This window comes from Geotrypetes seraphini, chromosome 15 (genome assembly GCF_902459505.1).
Source record: "Geotrypetes seraphini chromosome 15, aGeoSer1.1, whole genome shotgun sequence".
NCBI classification, from domain to species: domain Eukaryota; kingdom Metazoa; phylum Chordata; class Amphibia; order Gymnophiona; family Dermophiidae; genus Geotrypetes; species Geotrypetes seraphini.
Genome location: NC_047098.1, coordinates 33,127,919 through 33,153,164, shown reverse-complemented (window position 1 = coordinate 33,153,164; position 25,246 = coordinate 33,127,919). Strand labels below are relative to the sequence as shown.

General features: G+C 42.0%; 1 protein-coding gene across 6 annotated transcripts in view; it reads left to right on the top strand.

Moving 5' to 3' along the window:
• The window catches only part of SEZ6 (seizure related 6 homolog), a 449,183-nt gene that overhangs the window by 238,935 nt on the left and 185,002 nt on the right, over positions 1-25,246 (top strand). For all 6 annotated transcript variants that reach the window (XM_033921141.1, XM_033921145.1, XM_033921140.1 and 3 more), the window contains 2 exons: positions 8,369-9,178; positions 10,614-10,747. In XM_033921141.1, the coding sequence (XP_033777032.1) occupies positions 8,554-9,178; positions 10,614-10,747 (759 nt within the window). In that variant the 5' untranslated portion in view covers positions 8,369-8,553. The remainder of the gene's footprint in view (positions 1-8,368; positions 9,179-10,613; positions 10,748-25,246) is intronic.

Here is a 25,246-nt window from a genome sequence, read left to right as displayed (position 1 = left end):
CCATGTTGCCTCCAGTCCTGTAATCCACAGGATTCCAGAAATTTCACCATTCTCTGTTTTAAAAGTGTTTCCATTCCCTACTTCTTCCTCACTTCCACTTTTGTGGAGAAGGACCACATCCGCCCTTCTCCAGTCCTCCGGTACCACTCCTGACTCTAGAGACTCATTGCAAAGGTCAGTCAGCGGAGCTACCAGAACTTCCCTAAGTACCTTCAGCACCCTCGGATGCACCATCCGCCCCCATCGCTTTGTCTACCTTTATTTTAGCTAGCTCCTCACAAACACAACTCTCTGAAAATCGATCAGGGTCTACTACTCTTCCATCCTTATTCACGTTTGTCTTCTGCAGTCCTGCTTTTGGCGCTTCAGCCGTGAACACAGAACAGAAATATTACAATCGCTTTCTACCCTGCAGGCAGTGGTGTAGCTGGGGGGGGAGGGCCTCTCCTCCTCTCCGCCCACCCACATCTTCAAAATCTTACATTACATTAGGGACTTCTATTCCGCCTATACCTTGCAGTTCAAGGCAGATTACAAAAGAGCTAACTGGACATTTCCAGTGAAGTTACAACAGTTTTGGTTTTGGTTTTTTTTGGTTACAAGGGAGGAGAGGTAGCTGGATTAATTCCGGAAGAACTTGCAAATTGGATATTAAATTGACTGTACGTTACTGTGTGATATAACAAATAGATTACAGTTAGAGTACAAATAAGATTACGTTTCATTTCAGGGATCTGAATACATTTCAGGGATCTGAATACTTGGTTGGTGTTTTGGGGAGGAAGAGATTATTTAAGTGGAGGTTTGGAGGGAGAATTTATCTAGAAGGAGGGGGAAGGGTTGGGTTAAGATATCTGGATAAATTTTTTGAAAAGTAGAGTTTTCATTTCTTTTCGAAAAGTTTTGAAGTCGCCCGTTGCCGTCAACAGGTTGGAAATGGAGTGGTTAAGTTTTGCTGCTTGCGTCGCCAGAAGGTTATCAAACATCTTTTTGCGCTGAGTGCCCTTGAGTGGAGGGAAGGCAAAAGTGTTTGGAGTTCTTCACTGGCTGCAAGCATCTCCTAGTGGGACCAGGAAGGGACATCAGAGGGAGATCTGAGGCCAGCGCAAGCAGCAGCTAGGAAATTTTGCTCGCCACTGGCAAAGATTTTGAAGAGATTGGGGGTGTGCATGATGGGGAAGAGTGCAGGGGTGCACGGTGCAGCAGTGCCAAGTGCAACTGCCCCAGGTGCCTCCCTCCCTCTCTCCACCGCTGCCTGTATGTAGGTCTAGTTGATAATTTGGTGGTTGTGAAGGGATCACAGTTTCCACCTCAAATGTACTAGTGGGAGTAGGATTTGGACCTGGATCCCCTTGATCACAGGCCACTGCACAGGCACTGATCATTAGGCTATCCCTGGCAGCTTCTTGTTGCTATAGTTGGTATGCCCTTAATACTTGGTATCGCCTTTTAGTTTCAGCTCTTAGGAGGTGTGAAAGGGGGACAGCATCCACTGGGGAATTAAGGAGTCACTTGAAATGGCATTTCTCAATTAACTTAAGTGCCTACGTTTTGGTGCTGTTTATCCCCCTTTGTATTGTAATTTTTGGATAAAAGAATGTGAAAAATGTACAAACGTGTAAACACTTTTACAAGGCACTGCAATACAAAGAATCTAATAATATGGAAATTCACATAGAAACATAGAAACATAGAAGATGACGGCAGAAAAGGGCTACAGCCCATCAAGTCTGCCCACTCTGCTTACCCACCCCCTGTCTATGCCCTAATGACCCAATTTCCTTATCTTGACCCTCATAGGGATCCCACATGGGTATCTCATTTATTCTTAAAGTCTGGCACGCTGTCTGCCTCGATCACCTGCACTGGAAGCTTGTTCCAATGATCAACCACTCTCTCTGTGAAGAAATACTTTCTGGTGTCGCCATGAAATTTTCCGCCCCTGAGTTTGAGCAGGTGCCCTCTTGTGGCCGAGGGTCCCTTGAGAAAGAAAATATCATCTTTCACTTCGACACGTCCCGTGAGGTACTTAAATGTTTCGATCATGTCTCCCCTCTCCCTACGTTCCTCGAGAGTGTAGAGCTGCAATTTGTTCAGTCTCTCTTCGTACGAGAGACCCTTGAGCCCCGAGATCATCCTGGTGGCCGTCCGCTGAACCGATTCAATTCTGCGCACATCTTTACTGTAATGTGGCCTCCAGAATTGCACAAAGTACTCCAGATGAGGTCTCACCATGGCCCTGTACAACGGCATTATGACTTCAGGCTGCTGAAGTCCTAGTTAAAGTTTCTCCATTCAAGAAGTACGACCTGCATGGATTTCCGCTTCCGAGGTGCATGACCTTACAACATCTTAGCATTGAAGCCTAGCTGCCAGGTTGAGGACCAACTTTCCAATGTAAGCAGGTCCTGCACCATATAATTCTGTAAACTGCATTCACTTACTATATTACATAGTTTGGCGTCATCGGCGAATAGTGTTATTTTACCTTGAAGCCCTTGAGTCAGATCCCCTATGAATATGTTGAAAAGGAGTGCACTCCACTGGTAACCTCCGATGTTTTAGAGAGGGTACCATTAACCACCACCCTCTGAAGTCTGCCACTCAGCCAATCATTGACCCATGCAGTTAGTGTCTCTCCTAACCCCATCGATTCCATCTTGCTTAGCAGCCTGCGGTGTGGGACACTGTCAAAAGCTTTACTGAAGTCCAGGTACACGAAGTCCAAAGACTCTCCCAAGTCCAACTTTCTTGTTACCCAGTCAAAGAAGCTAATGAGATTGGATTGACAGGACCTACCCTTGGTGAATCCATGCTGACTGGGATCCCGAAGATTCCCTTCATTCAAGATCGTGTCCAATTTGCTTTTAATTAGTGTTTCCATGAGTTTGCATACTATTGATGTGAGACTCACCGGTCTATAATTCGCAGCCTCTGCCCTGCAACCCTTTTTATGCAGAGGAACGACATTAGCTAATTTCCAGTCCAGGGGAACTTTCTCCTTACTTAGGGAGAGATTGAATAGCTCAGCCAACGGTTTCGCCAGGACATCGCTCAATTCTCTGAGCACTCTTGGGTGCAAATTGTCTGGTCCCATGGCTTTGTTCACCTTGAGTCTTGCCAGTTCACTGTAAACTTCACCTGGTGTGAACTCAAAATTCTGAAACGGGTCTTCTGTGCTTTGTGTTGCTTTCAACTGCGGACCGTGTCCCGGTGCCTCACAGGTGAAGACTGAGCAGAAGTATTCATTCAGTAGTTCGGCTTTATCAGAATCTGCTTCCACGTAACTTCCGTCTGGTCTTCTAAGGCGTACTATCCCGCCTGTGTTCCTTTTTCTGTCACTAATATACCTGAAGAAGGATTTGTCCCCCTTTTTAATGTTTTTTGCCAGAATTTCTTCCACTCGAAGTTTTGCCTCCCTAACTGCCATTTTGACCGCTGTAGACCTGGTCCTATATTCTACTTTTGCCTCTCTTTTCTCCGTGCGCTTGTAGGAGAGAAACGCTTTTTTCTTCTCCTTAATGAGGTGCGAGATCTCCGCGGTGAACCATTGGGGTTTATTGTTTCTTTGTCGTTTATTTACTGATTTTATGAAGCGGCTAGTTGCTTCATGTATGGTTGATTTCAGTATTAACCACTTAGCTTCTACATCATCGGTCTCCGCTTGGTCCTGCAGCGTCTGATGGACGAAATCTCCCATGCGTGCGAAGTCTGTGCCCCGAAAATTGAGTACCTTTGTTTTCGTGTTTGATCTAGGGAAGCCTTTCCTAAGGTTGAACCATACTATGTTGTGGTCGCTGGAGGCTAGCGTATCTCCTACTGAGAACTCTGAGACGCTTTCCCCATTGGTGAGTACCAGGTCGAGGATCGCCTGGGCCCTAGTGGGCTCCGTTACCATTTGTTTGAGACGTGCTCCCTTTATGGAGATTAAGAGCCTCCTGCTACCGCTGGTTGTCGCTGAAAATGAGTTCCAGTCTGCATCAGGCATATTGAAGTCCCCTAGCAGTACAGCTTCTCCTCGTAGAGTGATATTCTCTATGTCTTCAATTAATTCTGCGTCCATGTCTTCCAGTTGTCTTGGGGGTCTGTATATCAGACAGACCACTGAAGCACTAAGGGAGGGGTCAGTAAGTTGGCTCAGAGTTTTTATGGCTTTTACTGTATTTGGGTGTCTTTCTTTGTATAATCAAAATAAGAAATCGTCACGACATTTGGTAATATTACAACCCTTCATATGTAGAAATCTCATCTCAGCAATATTCTCCTTTAATTATTGCATTATATAGTATAATATCAATTTACATTATCCTTTTATATGTTTATTATTTTGTTTTCAAAGATCAAAATTAATTGTAGAACCTTGTTTTTTTTATTTTATGTGTAGTCTGACATATGTGACCCACTTGCATATTGAAACTGTTATCTGTGATCTATCAGAGAGTAAATGAAGAAGTGTCATTTAGATTTCAACTTAACTAAACATGCCGAGGTTATAAGAAAACAGCTGTATTTTACTGTTCTGTTTGCAATTTTCCTACCTGTCTTAAACCCCATTTACTGGTCTACACTTAGATTTTATGCCTAGAACCCTTGATATAATAATGAATAAAACCAGAGCAATTCTTTTAAAACAAAAGGACTTATATGGTCTGCATTGATGCCTTCAGGCACTTGGGGGGTAATTATATAGGGAGCCATCTTGTGTTAGGAAGCCAGATTGCACATAAATGCTGGCATTCTGCTACTACGGTACTTATAACGCTGCTAGATGTATACATTGCTGTACATTAGAAAATGAGTTCCTGTGGGGACAAATTTTTCCCCGTCCCCACAGGAACTCATTTTCCCGTCCCCGCAAGTTCTTTTCCTATCCCTGCCCCATTCCTGCAAGCTCCGTCCTCATCTGCACAAGACTCAAACACTTTAAAATCATAAGTTAAAGCAGAACTTACAGGAAGAGGGCAGGGACAGGGTCAGCAACAAAATTTGTGGGGACAGGACAGGGAAATATGTCCCCTTGTCATTCTCTACTGTACATTACATGTACTATACATGCCTTTGTGAACACATATGTTCATAAATGAGTAGTTTCTGGCTAAACAGTATTCTATAGGTACGCTCCAACACGGTGTGAAGAAAAAAACAGAACCCTCAACATTTTTTAAAATATCCCAGAAACAAATGTATTATTATTAAAAAACAAAACAAAATTATTACAATTATTGACAGGTGCAAGATGCTGTAAAACATGGATGATCCCTGTTATCAAAATGACATCAATATAAGAAGTTTTTGATAGAATTTTAACATTCCAGGCAGCTAAACTGAATACATAGCTTGGAAAACCTACTTCTTATGTTGATTTCAGAAAATTATTGAAGACACGTCTGTTCGATAAGTTTTAATTCTTATATCATGTTATTGTTTTATCTTATCATGAATTCTAACAGCTGTTTATATCTTAATTATGCCACTGTCTTAACTTTTAGATTTTAATCAGATGTATTTTTAATGTTTTATTGCATCTTAGACTGTTTTATTTTGTATCCCAAATATTGATTTCTGTTGTGAACCGCTTCGAACTTCTGGTATAGCGGTATATAAGAAATAAATTATGGTTATTAAAATTATTATTATCATCATTAAGACCATTTTAGCAAAATGCTCCTTAGTCAGAAGCATCAAAAACTTCATGAGTGTGTCAAGGTTGAAGGAAGATACTTTGAACACAAATTACGAACCAACTAAAGGCTCCTTTTACTAAACAGCGCTAGAAGCTTTTAGTGCAGGCTGGCGAGATAAATGCCCCAATGCTTATAGAATTCCTATGTGTCGGAGCATTTAACTCACTGGCCCGCCCTATAAACCTCTAGCACTGTTTAGTAAAACCCAGCATAAGATTAAAAAAACATTATACTAATGTATTTTCAAAGGTCATGCTAAATGTTTTAACAATGGCAAAGTATTCTGATACTATGGGCTCCTTTTGCAAAGGCGCGCTAGGGACTTAACGCACGCAATAGCGTGCACTAAAATGCCACACGCGTTAATCCGCTGCGTGCGCTAAAACGGCTAGCGCGCCTTCGTAAAAGGAGCCCTATGTAAGGGGTCCCGGTTTTTTTCTGGATACCAGGTAGATGTGGATGGGTTCACATGGGTGGATTTGAGCAGGGCAAGAGCAGGATTCATAATTACACGTATATCCTTAAAGTAGTGCAAGCGCGATGATGCATGTAGCCCATAAATGCGCACAACTTGATTAATTGGCCTAATTGGCACTAATTGGCAATTAGCACCTTGGAATTGACTTTAATTGGGACCAATTAAAAATTATGTGCACAACTCAGAAAACGCAATTCTATAAAATGTATGCGCCAGTTGCAGTGCATGAATTTGAAAAGGAGGCAGGGCCAGGGAGTTATGTGCAGTGTTATAGAATACACCCAATGGCATTTAGGCTTGGTTTTAGCTGGCCTAAATGGGTACGCCTAAGTTATGTGTTAAGCATAGGCACTAAGCATGATTCTATAAAAGGTACGTACACATTATACCGTGTTTCCCCGAAAATAAGACAGTGTCGTATTAATTTGGGGTCCCTAAAATGCACTAGGACTTATTATCGGGGATGTCTTATTTTTTTTCATGTACAACCATCATCTCTCCCTTCCTTTCCTCTACCCCAATTCTTCCTCTTTCCTTTCTCCATCCCTCCTCCCCACGTGCAGTATCATTCCTCCCCTCTCAGCCATCCCCTTGTGCAGCAGAACCCCACCGACCCTCCCACCGTGAGACTGACATACCTCCACTCCAAGACCTCCTAAAGCAGCAGGGGTGGGAGTTGCTGAGTCGACAAGTCCGATTTTTTTCAGCAAATCAGTCAGCACTAGGTCAGGGAAGGAGTCGGAGAGTGTTGGGGACATTTGGACGGGGTGCTTTGGGGGTCAATCTTAACTAGGGCTTATTTTGGGTGTTGGGCTTATATTAGGAGCATCTTTAAAAAATCATGCTAGGGTTTATTTTCGGGATAAGTCTTATTTTGGGGGAAACGGTAGAATTGCACTGTGTGTTCTAGTTGGAGATGGTTTTTTAGAATGTGTTCCTTAGAATATACAATTTTATAGTCTGCATGAACTTTTTTGCAAGCTAGGCATGAGCATTCTACCAGCTCTATGGCTGGTGTGTTTCTGCCTTATAAACACATCTCTCTCTCTCTCTCTCTCTCTCTCTCTCTCTCTCTCTCTCTCTCTCTCTCTCCTCTCTCCTCTCTCCTCTCTCCTCTCGGTACCTATTTTTTTTTTTTTTTCTAGAATAGGCTTCAAATAGGTGTTTTTCTAGTGCCTAAATCTAGGCGCCTCCTTAAAGAATTACTCTCCGTATGTTTAAAATAGATACTATGGGAAATTGATTCTTATTGTATAAGAAAGACTTTCCATCCAGTGTGGGCTACAAGTGCATTCAAGGTCTTTTAACAAGCCCTAAGTACAGAGGATGGCTTTGTTATACAATTTGAGACACCTCTGCCAGAATATGTTGGGAGACAGTGAAATCGGTTTTGTCTCATAAGCTGCAGATGTAAGAAACAATGGGACTTGTGTCTCAGATCGAGTGTACATAAATAAAGAAAATGGAAATTATAAACACACACAAACACGCATGCATGCATGCACACATTCAAAAAGTATGCTTAGTCACAGAGGGCCCAACACTCAGAAAATGCTGAGCACCTAAATTCATGCTCTATTTTCAGCCTAACGCAGCTGAAAATTCATCTTACTTTGGGAGCTTAAAAATTATGCATGTAAATTTAGGCCTGCCATTCATTTGCCTAAATTATCATCCTAGTGCCGAATATCATTGCTAAGCTCCTAACTTCTTTTCTGTGCCTTGAATCTACCCCTGTTACCACCCACTCATATGCCCCTAAATTTACCTCCTCCCCTATTAGAAAACCATAGCATGTTTTTTAGCGTTGGCCGCGGCGGTAACAGCTCTAACACTCATAGGAATTTTATGAGTGGTGGAGCTGTTACCGCCACAGTCAGCACTAAAAACCACACTACAGTTTTGTAAAAGGGGGGGGGGGAGTTTTTAAGTGAAATTTTGAGTCAATATTTATGCACTCAGCTTTTCAAAGAGGTCAATGTTACAAGCATAACTCTCAAACTTTTGAATGGTGGATCCAGAGTCTCTCTCTCTTTTGCAGACACACATGGACATACAAATGTAAAAAAGTCATACACAAACATATACACAGCACATATAGTGTCACAAATACACACAATCTTTCTCCCTCCTTTGTACTCTCACACACACAAAATTAAAAGGAATATTGCAAGTAGATGTTCAGAGGTTTCATCTCTCATTCTAGGTTTTAACTCTGTAGCCAAGGACGGAGGCAGCAGCAGACGGCAGAGCTCGGAGACTAGTGAGGGCCACACAACACTTCCAACTGCAGAAGATCAGGAAGGAGAGCTTCACTTTGTAACAACACCTCCAACATTAAATCTGCTGAACCATGACCCGCTGCTGGCAGAGTTTCTACATGAGGCCCTCATGAAGAAGGACTATCGGAACCAGTCACCCTTCTTTATAGGGAGATCAGGTCCTGAGGGTACAGCCACTCCTATCCAGCATGGTGTGGCTCCACAGAGCATGCAGGGTCCAGTGTCCAACTTGGCACATCAAGTTGACATCTCTGACTTTAGCACCGTTCCCACAATACCATCTATACCTGCCATGGCCACAGCAGGCACTGCAGCTTCCGAGACCATTCTGGTGGAAAAGACTGGCATAACAACATACAGGGAGAAAACTTCTGAAAGCACAAAACTGGTTTCTACCATAGATGTACTTACCATATATCCAGATGCAGCATCTTCAGAGGCCAGTACTGCAATGGCATACCTAGAACTTTCTTCCATCACTGCAGCTGCCATCTCCCAAGCTGATCTTGAGCGCTCTGACCAGTTCACAGCCTCCATGGTGATCAGTGAAACCCCAGAGGCTGTGGCTACACTGAATCCAACCATAACACCACAATCGCAGAAGTCCCGAAAAGGGGAGCCCACAGTGGACATCTCAACAGTTGCTTCGTCAACACTACCTTCTGGAGATGAGGAAGAAACAACCACAACAACCACCATCACCACCACCACCATCACCACCGTGCACACAGCAGGTACGTGAAGAGAACAAGAAAGCTGGGAACCCAGAAAATGGTATTCTATGCTTTGCAGCAGCAAATCTGAAGTGGTAGTACTGGGAAAAGATCAGCTTGGAGATAGTGTGCAAATGACACTTGAGGAAGTAGCACTAGAGAGGCCTCAGCTTAGTTACAGTGAGGGTGACACCTCCAAAATAGTCATACTGGGAAGCACTCGGCTTAGTAGATACTGAATGTTGATCTTGTAAGGTTGTGGTATAGAGGAAGCCCCAATTTGAAGGCAATAAATGAGGGACCCATGAGGCTTTTTATGATCATATGGGAGGCCTCAGGAAATGAGTGTGGGGTCCTTGGGATTGTTCCACTGGAGAGAGTTAACTCAGGGGCAGTGAGTATGGGACCCATGCGACTGTTATCCTTGTAGCTCAAAGGCAGTTCATATCAGATGTGGGAGGCTGAAGTGCTGGGGAATGTTCTGTTTGGAGACAGTGAGGCTTGGTATAGGAGAAAGATCACCTTGAAAGCAGTGATTACGAGACCCATGACAATTTATTTACTTAGGAGGGCTAGGTTTAAGGGTGATCAGCTTATATATTGAGGATGACTAAAAATTAGAGGCCATGAACATGGTATCTCTAGGCTGTAATATTGCCAAAATCTCAGTTTGGTGGGTGTGTGATTAGTGATTATGTAGCAATTAGTAGGGTTCAGCTTGGGGTGCTGAGATTGTACACTAGGGAAAGCAGCAAGTGCAAACACAAGAGGTGGTATTAAGGGGGTGTTCAGTGGGTGATAATGAGGTTGTAATGCTAAGGAAATATCGGCTTGCAATGGGTGAATGTGATAAATGTGGGGTGCAGAATTGTATAGCAGAAAGCTCACCTCAGTGACAGTGAGCACGAGTCCTTTGAGACTAATCTGTACAGAATGCAATAGCACTGGGTTAAGCTTAGCTCAGAGGCAGTGAGAGTGAAATCAGTTAGTCTGTAATATAGAGGTAAATGCACAGATTAGTACAATGAATTTAAATACAGCCCAGAAAAATAAAGAGAGCAAAATAGAAGGGGAAGCACAAAACGCAGGATCGAGTTTCTTGTGATATTACCATAAATGGCCCTTTAGACAGGCAGAAGAGCCCCTCGCTTTGGGATACAAACAGAACAACAACAAAAAGGCAAGGGGGGATGTCTTTTCAGCCAATAATAAAGCCTCTGCCACTGCCGTGTCCCCTGAAGAAGGTATCTTCTAAATGCCGAAACTGGGATCCTTGTTGGGACCTTTTTGTTTCAAAGAAAGACTTTATTATTAGTTGAAAAGACATCCCCCTTGCCTTTTGTTGTTGTTCCATAAATAGCCCTTTGCATTGACTCTGCTTAGGTTAAGATCTTAAACGCCAAAGATCAGTTCTCTCTTATTAATTCTTCATTTGTTTATAACTGCTTTCCCCTAGGTCCTTGCAGCATAAATTTTACTAGCCCTGAAGGTTATATCGCATCACCTGAGTACTTTGACTCGATGCACTTCTCCAGCTTGGATTGTGTCTACTCCTTGTCTGTCTACGCAGGCTATGGCATTGAGATAAAGGTGAGTGACCGCAGTCCCACTCGGCTCCATCCCACTGAAGATTCATTCAGGCAACGGAGCTGGGAACTATCTGAAGCCTCCGCTGCAATGGTATATGGTGTAGTAGCCACAGGGTCATCCACTTTGAGCTTAGGCCCGCCTAGCAGCAGCACAACTAATTTGTTGCTGGCAGGAATCCCCAAGCCCCACCAGCCGAAAAATCCCAGCAACCTGGCATCTCCCAACTTCCTCCCCCAACCTCCCACACACGCAGCAGTACTTTTTAAATCCTTCAGTGCTGGACCAGCACTGAGCAGCAACTCATACCAACTGCTTGCCCTGGCCCTGAGCCTTCTGGCTAATGCAACGTCTTGTTCACAGGACCAGAAAGTTGCATCAGAGGGAATGTTCAGGACGGTGCTAGAAGCCAGTATGAGTCGCTGCTTGCTGCTGGCCTAGCACTGAATAATTTAATAGATACTAGGGGGGGAGGGGGGGGGTTGAGGGACTGCAGTTAAGAGATGCCAGATAGCTTGGGGGTTGAAAGGGGAAGATGCCAGGTGGGTAGTTGTGTTCCCGTGCCCACTCACCTGTGGCTCAAGCCTGCCCAAATTGGGTGTCTGGTACACCCCTACTTTGCTGTGTCCGGGAAGTAACTGGTCTGTATCCAGCAGATTTACAATACAGTAATTGGTTTTTTGGTCTGGAGGGATGCAGCATTATATATTGTTGTATGTAATTTAAAGGGAGAGGGTATATAGAACCATTAATCTTTAGTTCCAAACACTGCATGATCATGCTGTGATTCAAGAATATTTATTAACAACATTTGCTATGTATTGTAAACAACGCATACTTTTAAAAACTCATTAATAAATATTTGAGCATAATAAGGGAAGAGAGCAGAGTAGAGACGGAAATGAATTGGGAACAGCATGAGAGTCTTGGCTGGTTCAGAGGCTGAGTGCCTGCCCTAGAAGGATCAAGTCTCTACCACTTTCCTGTAAGTGACCTTAAAGTGGCACAACCTGCAAGGGTTACTCCCCTCTCTCCTGTCAGGAAGTCTTTTTTGGGGTAGATGGGGAGTTTTGGAATCTGCTAGGCTGGATCAGGCAACACAAGTTTTTATTACAGTGGTGCCTCGCATAACGGACGCCTCGCACAGCGAACGCTGCGCACAACGAACTTCTTGTCTTGATTCGTACAACGGACTTCGTTTCACACAACGAAGTCGCCCGAGCTGCATCCTTCCGCGCAGTGTGCGTGACGCTACCGGCTACCCTCCTCCTCCTCCTCCTCCATCAACCAAATGGGAAGTTACATCATGAGGGGAGAGGAAGGAGGAAGGAAGCAGTTGGCAGCATACGCACTGTTAGAGCCCCGTGGCTTGTGTTAAAGTTGTTTACAGACTTCAACAGCAGCGGGAGAAAGCAGTCGCCGGCCCTGTTTCGCCGATCGAGGGGGGGCCCTGTTTCGCCGATCGAGGGGGGGGCCCTGTTTCGCCGATCGAGGGGGGGCCCTGTTTCACCGATTGAGGGGGGGTGCCTGGTGTTGCCGATCACTGCGGGGGGGGGGGGGGGGGGGCTTTGGCAGAGGTGGGAGAAAGCAGTAAATGAGTGGAAGTTGGCAGGCCTGGGGATGGAAGGGCAGTCGAAATACGGTATGTTGGAGCAGGGGATGAGAGGGAGGGAGAGAAGGGGAAATATTGGACAAGGGCAGAAGGGATGCTAAATCATAGGGTGACAGGCAGAGAGAACAACAGGAAAAAGAGTGGAAGCAATCTTGAACCCTGAGGGTGAGGGAAGAGAGAGGTGGTGAGATGACTGATCATGGGGAGAGGGACAAAAGGGAATAGAGATGGGATAGGAAGATAGTGGAAGTAAAAGGACAGGGAGATGTATGTTTTTAGATGTATCTAAATAAAAATAATAACAAAAAATTTATCTTTTTTTTATGTCATCTTAGCATATTTTATGCTACAGAACGAATTATTTTTTTTAACATGTATTGTTATGGGAAAACGCGTTTCACATAACGAACTTTTCGCATAACAAACTTGCTCCTGGAACCAATTAAGTTCGTTGTGTGAGGCACCACTGTATTAGGATTTTATATACCGCCTATCAAGGTTATCTAAGCGGTTTACAATCAGGTACTCAAGCATTTTTCCCTCTCTGTCCCGGTGGGCTCACAATCTATCTAACGTACCTGGGGATATGGAGGATTAAGTGACTTGCCCAGGGTCACAAGGAGCAGCGCGGGGTTTGAACCCACAACCCCAGGGTGCTGAGGCTGTAGCTCCAACCACTGCGCCACACACTCCTCCAGCTTTCAGAAAAATCTCCATGGAAGGCAGAAAAGGGGGAGGAAGGAGACCCTTCAAACAAAGAATAGCTGAAGACAACAACAAAGCTCAGGAACCCCAGAGGGATTGAAACCCAGGGCTGCATTCACCATATCACCATATCTCGTCTCTTTAAATAATGAAAATAGTGTAAAATACTAGATCAATACAGGGGAATGTTTGGCCCATATAATAACAATCCTTTCCCTCTCCAATGGCCTAATTACGTGTTGGCAATAGCAAATTGTAAACTACAAAAAATAAAAATGCAGTCAAAAGAGAGAACCTTTCCTGTCAACCCATCAGGTTTTACTGTTTTCCAAATATTTATTCTTCCTGCTGCTTGGAAACACCTCGCCCTGGCAATAATGGCTTTTATCTGCCTCTATAAAACTTCAGTCAGACAGTGAGCACTGCACCTTATGTCCAAGATGAGACTGGTTTGATAGGGAAAGGTCACGGAGAATTGTTTACCATTTATTGAGACAAAATGACTTCCGATGCCTTGGTGCAGCTACAGGTAAAAGCTGATTTTCAAAGAAAACAAAGTCTTCACAGAGGCATTGACTTTGAAAATACTCCAGCACTGACACTGCAGTCACTATGAGCATTTCCCCCCCCCCCCCCCAAACCAACAGCCCACCCATTTTTCTGCATCCTCTAAGTCTAGTTAGGGCTCCTTTTTCAAAGCCATGATAGCGAGTTCTGCATAGTGCATACGACGCAGCCCATTCAGTTCCTATGGGCTGTGTTACATTTGCGTGCCAGTACTCGATACCACAGCTTTAAAAGGGGCCCTTAATGCAGGAAAAATAAGGATTACTGCATAAATGTCTTAAATGTGTAATCCCAGCACCTGTAGAAGAAGGTGCCATGGTGAAGTGACAGTATTGCACTGATCCCCCGAAAGAAGGCACATTTCAGCCATTCTGGAGTGTTTAGGGGTCTGTACAAGACAGGTAGGAAGCATCAGCAAAGACACACCTCAAGACTGATTCAAAAGTACTTGGGAAGAGCTGGGGCTCTCTAGTTGTAAGATCAAAATCCTGGGTGAGTCACTTAATCCTCCAGTGCTTAGAAAGACCAAAGCAGCAAAGAGGTTGTATACAAGTCCCAATTCCCTTCCTTTTTCATTGTCCTTTCATCTATTTCAGTGCTGGTCAAGCATCCTCTTCATTTTCACCATACTTTGTAAATTGTCCCTGAAAGCAGGACATTCTTATAAAATCCTGGAGATACTCCAGACTTGAGGTGAAACCTAGGAGTCACTGAATTCCAGTAGGGTCCTTATTTATGATAAGGACTGAAAACCAGGACAAAACCTGAACCCGCCGTTCCTAATGATTATATTATTATAAAATTCTTTGCATTGTACTACCAAGTGTACATGAAACATTATAGGCATGTTAAAAAAAAAAACAGTCCCTGCTTCTTGAAGATTACAATTTGATCATTATTATTGTTATTATCATATATAAATGGTGTTGTGTGTAATCATATGTAATATCCCACCAAATCCTCGCCAAGTGGAGTTTGAGGCGCTACACGGAAGTAAACAAAATAAAATAAACAGTTTAAAATCTTAACATAGACTTCTAAAATCATGGATTACAAATAGAGTAAACAGCATAAAATTTTCTCTACTCCCTTGGCACATTGCCAGGCACCCGTGACTCATATTGGACACTGCTGGAAATGGAACACTGGACCTGATAGATTCCCAGTTTGAATTCCTGGAGGAAAAGTTGAATATTAACAAAGTAGACTTGGGAAAAATCTCAAGATATAAACAATTTGGTACAGTAGCAACACAAGCAGGGATTGGGTCTGGGCCAGTACAGAAACAGCCAGGTATGACCATGGGGGGTAAATGAAACTTCTTTATTAACTCAAAAGGAAAGGAAAATACCGGCATATACAGAAAAGTCTCTTTTTCAAAACGTTCTGACAGGACCCTGTAGCTGACAGGAACCAAATCCAGAAAACAGTGCACAGTGGAAGCACAGTGGGGATGGGACAATGGACTCTCCAAATAAAACGGTGACCCGTCAAATGCGCGCATGACAATTGCACCCTGACAAATGTGCCCCGACTATTGCACACATGACAAATGCGTGCATTGAATGGGGAGGTGACCCATCAAATGCGCTCTGACAATTGCGTTCCCCAATAACAATCCACAGTGGGTGCTATTTTGTCTTTTTGAGGGGACCCCCCCTCACTACAATTAAAAGATTCACTTGGTATCTCTAGCGCAAGGGTAGGGAACTCCGGTCCTCAAGAGCCGATTTCCACAATGAATATGCATTGAAAGCAGTGCATGCAAATAGATCTCATGCGATTTCGTCCATCGGACGCTGCAGGACCAAGCGGAGACCGATGATGTAGAAGCTAAGTGGTTAACTCTGAAATCAACCATACATGAAGCAACTAGCCACTTCATAAAATCAGTAAATAAACGACAAAGAAACAATAAACCCCAATGGTTTACCGCGGAGACCTCGCACCTCATTAAGGAGAAGAAAAAAGCATTTCTCTCCTACAAGCGCACGGAGAAAAGAGAGGCAAAAGTAGAATATAGGACCAGGTCTACAGCGGTCAAAATGGCAGTTAGGGAGGCAAAACTTCGAGTGGAAGAAATTCTGGCAAAAAACATTAAAAAGGGGGACAAATCCTTCTTCAGGTAAATTAGTGACAGAAAAAGGAACACAGGCGGGATAGTACCCCTTAGAAGACCGGACGGAACTTACGTGGAAGCAGATTCTGATAAAGCCGAACTACTGAATGAATACTTCTGCTCAGTCTTCACCTGTGAGGCACCGGCACACGGTCCGCAGTTGAAGGCAACACAAATCACAGAAGACCCGTTTCAGAATTTTGAGTTCACACCAGGTGAAGTTTACAGTGAACTGGCAAGACTCAAGGTGAACAAAGCCATGGGACCAGACAATTTGCACCCAAGAGTGCTCAGAGAATTGAGCGATGTCCTGGCGAAACCGTTGGCTGAGCTATTCAATCTCTCCCTAAGTAAGGGGAAAGTTCCCCTGGACTGGAAATTAGCTAATGTCGTTCCTCTGCATAAAAAGGGTTGCAGGGCAGAGGCTGCGAATTATAGACCGGTGAGTCTCACATCAATAGTGTGCAAACTCATGGAAACACTAATTAAAAGCAAATTGGACACGATCTTGAATGAAGGGAATCTTCGGGATCCCAGTCAGCATGGATTCACCAAGGGTAGGTCCTGCCAATCCAATCTCATCAGCTTCTTTGACTGGGTAACAAGAAAGTTGGACTTGGGAGAGTCTTTGGACTTCGTGTACCTGGACTTCAGTAAAGCTTTTGACAGTGTCCCACACCGCAGGCTGCTAAGCAAGATGGAATCGATGGGGTTAGGAGAGACACTAACTGCATGGGTCAATGATTGGCTGAGTGGCAGACTTCAGAGGGTGGTGGTTAATGGTACCCTCTCTAAAACATCGGAGGTTACCAGTGGAGTGCACTCCTTTTCAACATATTCATAGGGGATCTGACTCAAGGGCTTCAAGGTAAAATAACACTATTCGCCGATGACACCAAACTATGTAATATAGTAAGTGAATGCAGTTTACAGAATTATATGGCGCAGGACCTGCTTACATTGGAAAGTTGGTCCTCAACCTGGCAGCTAGGCTTCAATGCTAAGAAATGTAAGGTCATGCACCTCGGAAGCGGAAATCCATGCAGGACGTACTTCTTGAACGGAGAAACTTTAACTAGGACTTCAGCAGAACGAGATTTAGGAGTAATCATCAGTGCAGACATGAAAACTGCCAATCAAGTGGAGAAGGCTTCATCTAAGGCAAGGCAGATATTGGGTTGTATCAATAGAAGTTTCGTCAGCCGAAAGCCTGAAGTCATAATGCCGTTGTACAGGGCCATGGTGAGACCTCATCTGGAGTACTGTGTGCAATTCTGGAGGCCACATTACAGTAAAGATGTGCGCAGAATTGAATCGGTTCAGCGGACGGCCACCAGGATGATCTCGGGGCTCAAGGGTCTCTCGTACGAAGAGAGACTGAACAAATTGCAGCTCTACACTCTCGAGGAACGTAGGGAGAGGGGAGACATGATCGAAACATTTAAGTACCTCACGGGACGTGTCGAAGTGAAAGATGATATTTTCTTTCTCAAGGGACCCTCGGCCACAAGAGGGCACCCGCTCAAACTCAGGGGCGGAAAATTTCATGGCGACACCAGAAAGTATTTCTTCACAGAGAGAGTGGTTGATCATTGGAACAAGCTTCCAGTGCAGGTGATCGAGGCAGACAGCATGCCAGACTTTAAGAATAAATGGGATACCCATGTGGGATCCCTACGAGGGTCAAGATAAGGAAATTGGGTCATTAGGGCATAGACAGGGGGTGGGTAAGCAGAGTGGGCAGACTTGATGGGCTGTAGCCCTTTTCTGCCGTCATCTTCTATGTTTCTATGTTTCTATTCATTGGGGAAATCCTGAAAACCCGACTGGAATACGGCTCTCGAAGACCGGAGTTCCCTACCCGTGCTCTAGTGTTAGGGTAAGGTTTACATGATGATTATGGGAACCCTTTACATACATGGATATCTGGAAGGCCCTGATTTGCTCATACTCCTCAGGCCCTTCATCCTTCATCTTTATAAGATATCAGGCCAAGCACTGTCTCCCATGGAGCAATAACAAAGTCCTCTTCATTCTCTATTGGAAGAGTCTTCTTAAAGTCTACTTAAGCTGTCCTATTTAGTGGGGTGCTGATATAGTGCAAAAATTATTTTTCATTTCAAAATTATGCAAAAGTTAACTTTTTGGCATCACATTAAAGGTTTGGGTCAAAATAACAACTTCAGTCCGAGTGGACAATGATCATCTCACTAGGGGACACTTTGGATATAGGGGGGCCTGAGCCCACCTTTTCACAAAAAGTGAAAATACTCAAACGGATCTAACTTTTGAGCTGGTGTTCCAATTTGAACATATTTGGAGTCAAATAAAGAGCTACAAGATGTAATTTAGACCCAAACCTTTAATGTGATACCAAAAATTAAACTTTGGCATCAATTTGAAATGACCGGTTGCTGGGTCACCCCACTAATAGATCTGTCTGCTGGGCTTGCCTACAGATCTTAAATCCTTAGTCCTCAGAAGAAGCTGTACAGCACTCGATCCTGCTTCCAGACACTGCCATCTTCAAAATGGTGGCGCCCCGCTCACCATATCAAATTCAATTCTATAAATGTCACCTAAAAGACTGTAAGAACATGGGGAAGGAACATGGTCAAACCACTGTGTAGACCCCCAGTATATGTTTTATTATAAAGGACTTAACATGCCTGCCACGTTTCATTTATGTGTATACTTGTGCAAATTTTAACTGAAATTTAACATTTTAAATAAACGTATTTGTCTACACAGTGGTTTGACCAGTGTCCTTTCCCCACTTCCTTTTTTGTTCTTATAGTTCGCCTGTGAGGTTGTGTTTTTTTCCTTTGTATTGTACCTAAAAGAGTGCAACACCAGGAACCGCACCTAACTTTAGACAGGGCCATTTACATCAACTGAAATCTTTTTTATTGGTAAAGAGAATAATAACTCACAACCACAGGGTACAAATAAGGATTGTAACTTTTCCATCAACAGGCAAAAAGAGGGTCACCTTCCCCCCAAGAGGACTGGACTCTGATGTCCTCTCAGGTTACAAAGAGACCCAACCCCCCCCCCCCTCCCAACTGGACTATGTCAACCCAACTGTCTTCATAGCATCCACAGCCCAAGGAGCTGAGGTCAAACCAAGAACCAGTATGGATCACCAAGTCAATGCCCGCTGCACGCCATCTCATCATGTACCCTCTGCAGTGGGTGTGCAAGACTCCCTTACGCCAAGTGTGTACCCTGATGGCCATTTCCACGTAGAGACCTGATTCTGAAAAGCTCATTGTTCATTTACGATACTTTTCTTCAGTAATGTATTCATTCACTACAACACTGTTGCTAGGTGACCAGATTACATAAACGCTGTACTCTCAAGAAATTTGAAATATGAAGAAACTTCTTCACCCACATTCCTAGTAGCATAAGTAGACTGGGGGGGTTTCATCAATGTGTGCTACTGTTAAAACTGGTTATTTTTCCAACCATCATGCTATTTTAGGACCCTTTTTACCCAATGAAATCTTGTGCTACAATAGCACAACTTATGGTAAAGTAACCTGTCTTAACAGTAGCACGCATTGATGAAGCCCCCACTCCCCCCAACATGGTACCTTTCCTGCCTCACCACTGTGTCCATGCCAATGCTGATACCTGCTACAGAAATAGGAATGAGCCTCCAGCTGCAGTATCTTGGCAGGAGATAGCCCTGAGGTGCCCCCTATAAGCTGCAGTCAAGGGCTTCTGCTGCCCTGGGGGCCGCTGGGAGGTCAGAGGCTCACCTTAGAGCCCAACTCCTAAAGAACTCTGCAGGGGAATTTTGTGAACCTAACGCCATCCATTGAAATCTTAAGAAATTGTAAAAGCAATCTGGATTAGAATAGATTGCGAGCAAGAAGAAATTAGGTGTGTCATTAGCATGGGGCTTTTACTGTGTTAATAAAAAATGGTGTAGTTCAGAGCATAGACACAATGTCACTGCATAATCATCTCCATTAGTAATTAACAAATGCCATCTGGCAATTAAAGCAAAGAAGTGATTATAGTTCGTAAAATTAGTAGCCAGTGAAAACCAACTACTAATCATGCGGCAGAAGCAAGGCAGCCCGCTACCAAAGTATCTGAGCACATACTGCTGCTAACCTGGCTGACAAAGGGCAGTCTGTGTTCTTTTTCCTCTTCTCATAGCACACTCTATTCAGGGATTAGAACTTTATGCCTCTTTTTTTTTTTTATTATAATTTGAATAATACATTATCCATTAATAACAGGAAAAAAAGAGAAATCTACTTGTATAGGCAAAAGGGAATTTTGTTCTTCATTTCTGGCATTCAAAACTTTTCATGAACGAAGATGCTGCTATGTTGACCCTCTTCTTTATTCAATTAATTTTCTATCCCATTCTCTCCAATGAGCTCGGAACGGGTTATGGGTTAACATACATAATTATACAATTTGCCATAGTTACAGTACAAGTTTTTCAATACAAGTTTTATCCTAACTTGACACATACTAGGAATCTAATACCAATATACATAATATACAGTTTGGATTACAGGTTAAATTTGACACACAGTGTAAGATTTATCAGTATAAGTTTTAATCCTAATGTGACAGACCGAAGATCTAGTATCCGATAATTACTGGCTGTAGATACAGGTCTTTTCTGGATAGGACTTTTATGTTTCAAGCAAACAGTCCTGGTTGGGTAATTACATCAGTGGAGCCAGGCTGTCTTACGGCGCATTTCGGAAACAAATTAAGTCTGTACTGTTTGATAAATTCATTTCCTAAATAGAAGTTATATTAATAACAATAATTCTACTCTGACAATTCTTAAGAAATATGTTGTACTTTTGCTATTTGTATTTTGTACTTCGCTGATTGTCCAGCTCTCTTCGGTGTAAACCGCCTAGAAATCGTCTGATTGTGGCGGTATAGAAGAATGAAGTTATGTTATATTATATTATATTTCTTTGTAATCTATTGGCCGTAGACAGGGGAGCGAGGTGAAGAGGTCTGTTTTTATTGTGTTCCTAAAGTTCAGGAGTCCTTCAAAGGATCTGATCTGTGGGGACAGTTCATTCCGGTGACTTGGTATAAAGTGGGAGTAGGAACATCGTGTGGCTGTTTTGCAGTTGAAGAGCGCAACCAGGCTATTTCATCCTGGGAGCAGAGGGACTTCTTTGGCACATATGTCAGAAGCTTGGCTGTCATGTAGCCTGGTGCGATGGCTTGCAAGGATTTCAATGCTAGCATCAGGCCCTTGAAGACACGACATTTGGCTTTGGGTAGCCAGTGAGCTGATGATAAAGCTTGGGAGACGGGGTCACCGGCATGGAGGTGTTTTAGACATCTGATTGCTGCATTTTGTGCATACTGGAGATGTCATATGTTCTCTTTTTTTTTTTTTTTAATTCTTGATTTTCCAAACTTCAATAATGTAATACATAAAAATGTAACGTATAATAATACAATAAAAGCACATTCAAGTAATCATAACCAACCATTTTCTCCCACCCACCCACCCAATGAATATTCAATAAAACACAAAAACATAGATTATCACTAACACCTTACCCTATTCTAATTAATAATATCCTCCCATCATCTCACCCACCCCAAGTGTAATTACTCAAAAAAACAAAATTAAAACAGAAATAAATTCCACACCCCCTTCCCTGGATATATATGAAAACAAACCAAAACTGACTCCTATTCAAAGACCTACTATAGTGAAGAAATGTAAGATGTCAACGGGCCCCATATCATATGTTCTTCGCTGTGAGTCCGATGTATAGCGCGTTGCAGTCGTCCATGCATGAGAGGACAAGGGCATAGAGTAGTTGGGTGAAGTCAGACTCAGAAAAGTAGTTTTATACCTTCCAGTCTATCCTGCTAACAATGTAGCACTATTCAAGAGTTTAAAGACCGTACAACCAATATGGGTGCCATGTTGGCTCTCTTCTGGTACTTCTATACGTTACACCCAGTGTTACCCACTGCTCACTCTGCCTTAGCATCATTTGGATAACACAGTTTCCACTTTACCCCTCTGCAAACATGTTGGACTCTTCCAGCCTCATATACAGACCATGGGAGATCGCCATAGTGATACTGGAAATTCAATACTCAAGTTTCAAGTTTCAAGTTTAATAAAAATTTGATTAATCGCTTTATCTGGATTCAAAGCGATATACATTTTGATAAAATTACATTGTTAAAATTATTACTACAATAAATAAAACAAACTCAACTTAAGACAAATGCAACAAAATTGGAAACATAAGGAATTAGGGGAGAATTTACATTGTATTAAAAGTCTGGAGAGACATATAGGGAAAGTACATAAGGGAGGGTAGGGTGATGGAAAAAAGAGAAAAAAATGATTGCTGATTTTTTGAAAATCAAGTTATAATTAATTTATAAATGCATCATTGAAGAGAAAAGTTTTCAATTTACTTTTGAATTTTTCTATGTTAGTTTCTTCTCTTAAGTAACTAGGGAAAGAATTCCAGGTTTGGGGAGCAATAACGGAGAACATAAACTGACGGCGCGTATTTATTATTTTTAAAGATGGGATAGATAATAAATGTTGTTCTGCAGATCTTAATGTTCTGTTGGTAGTGTAAGGTATTAATAATTTGTGAATGAAAGCTGGAGTTTTAAACAAAAGAGATTTGAAAGTAAGCAGACCAAGTTTGTATAATATTCTATGGGCAACTGGTAGCCAATGAGCTTCTTTAAGAAGGGGTGTTACATGGTCGAATTTTTTAGCTTTACAAATAAGTTTTATAGATGTGTTTTGTATCATTTGTAATCGTTTAATTTCTTTTTGTGCTGTTCCTATAAGCAACGCATTACAATAGTCAATTTTTGAAATGACAAGAGAATGAATAAGAATGTTAAGAGATTTAATACTAAGAAATTGAGACACAGAGCGGATTTGACGGAGCCTGAAAAATGAAGACTTGATAACACTACTTATGTGTTCATGAAAAGTAAGTTTTTGATCAAATATAACACCTAGTATTTTTATGTTGTATACCTCTTGCAATGATTGACCCTTAATGGAAATAGGGAGCTTTAATTTGAGATTCTCCTTCCAAGGGAAGAGTAATACGTTGGATTTCTTAATATTTAATGCAAGTCTATTTTCATTTAACCAATTATGAATTTTCTCTAATTTTATATTAATTGATGATAAGTCGGAGGGATTATTAGTATCAATAGGATGTAAGAGTTGAATGTCATCGGCATATGCAAATACATTGAAGCCTATAGATTGGCATAAGGTCAACAGAGGAGCTAGAAATATATTGAAAAGAAGTGGAGATAATATGGAGCCTTGAGGAACACCGTAAATTGTATTAAAAGTATCAGAGGTTGTGTTATTAAAAGAAACAGAAGAGGAACGATCAGAAAAGTAGGATTGGAACCAAGATAGGACTTGGTCTGAGATACCGATTGATTGAAGCCTGTTTAATAATAATTTATGATCGATTGTGTCAAAAGCTGCCGAAAGATATAATGAGATTAGGAGAACTGATTGATGATGGTCTAAGTAATAATGGATAGTGGTAGTCATACCTATTAACGAGTGTTCTGTGGAATGATGTTGCCTAAAACCTGTTTGATTGGGGTGAAGAATGTTAGTTTTTTCAATGAAGTCTGAAATCTGATTGAACACGACTTTCTCAGTTATTTTAGATAAAAAAGGGAGATTAGCGATAGGTCTGTAATTTGATGGATCTTCAGCATTGATTTTGGGATTTTTAATAATAGGGTGAATGAGTGAATGTTTCCAGACGACGGGAACGATACCTTGTTTTAGACTTTCACTTATTAAAGTATGAATTGCTGGGCTGAAAATAGTGAAGAAGCGTTTGAGTAAGAAAGGGGGAATTGAATCTAATTGGGAACCCTTGATGTTCATGGATTTTATGACAGATTCTATTTCCAGTAAATTTGGAATTTTGAAGTAGGAACATTTTGAAGAGAGTGAGCTAGCCTCAATTGATGCTTGGTCATGTTTAGTAGGTGAGTTAACGGTGAATGTGGATCTAATCTTGTCGATTTTGTCAGTGAAATATGATGCAAGATCTTGAGATGTAAGATTAAGTAAACTATCTTGGTTTTTTCGTTTGTTGGAATGCGAGATTGAATTTAATATGCGATAAAGAGTGGAAGAATTTGAGGCTTTCTGAATTAAACCTGAATAATATTTTGTTTTGGAGAAATTAATTTTAGATTTATAGAATTTGGAATGTTCTTTGTATGATTCAGTGTTGGAGAGGGATTTATCATTTCTCCATTTGTGCTCCAAAGATCTTAACTGTTTTTTGATAAGAGTAAGTTCTGATGTGTACCAGGGATTAATAGATTTCCTAGTAGAAATAATTTTGGTTTGTTGAGGGGCTATTATATCCAGAAGTCGACTAGTATTCACTGTCCAGTGAAGGAGAGAGTCGTCCAAAGAAGTGGAAGGAAAGTCTGAAAAGTCTGGCGGGAGTGCTGCCGAAATAATACTGGAAGAGAGATTGTTATAATCTCTAAAATTGATTGTTTTTTTGGAGGTTTGAGGTTTTATGTATTTTACTATATGTGATATTGATATTAGAAAATGATCTGACCAAGGAACTGATTGGCAAAAGTTAAAAGAGTAATTATCTGATTGGGAAGTTGAAGAAAATGCCATGTCAATAGTGTGTCCTAAATGATGTGTTGGTTCTGATATTAGTGGATACATATCTAATTGATCAATGTGAGATAGGATCGTTTTGGATTGAGAGTTATTGGGATCATCAAAGTGAATATTAAAGTCACCTAGAATTAAGGGATTTAAAGTAGAAGAGCCAAAATCGAGAAGAAGTGATTGTAGTTGGTTTAAAGTTTCATTATTAACAGGAGGGGGCAAATATAAGAGTATAGCGTCCAGCCTAGGCTTGGTTTGAAAAGAGAATTGTAGAAATTCAATAGATGAATTAGCTGGAGAGTAGTCAATGTCTAGTAGTAAAGCTTTACGGAAAACGATAGCTAGTCCTCCACCACGTTTAAAACGACGATGATGGAAAAAATATGCATATTCTAAAGGGCAGCTATAGGAAAGGTAAGCCTCCTCTCCTTCTGTTAACCAAGTTTCAATTAGACACAGTACGTCAAAGGAATGTTGCAGAATTAAATCTTTGATTAAATGATGTTTAGTTTTTACTGATCGGACATTGATTAATCCTATGTTAAGATGCAAACTATTGGGAATGTTTGAAGGAGAGATAAAATCAGTGGTGGTGTTCTGGGGAGAAACTAAGGGGATTTCTATGCGTTCGGGTAGGCGTGAAATAGAAAGTTGATTGTTTTTTTTAAGAGGTCTGTTTCCCCAAATGACTGAGAGAGGAGTAACAGAATTATCCATGTTAATTGGAGATGGGTTAAGGACTAAATGGTTAAATGTATAAGTTGAGTTCAGACTGAGTACTGGTACCATATCGATCTATTTTTGGCTGACTGAAACATA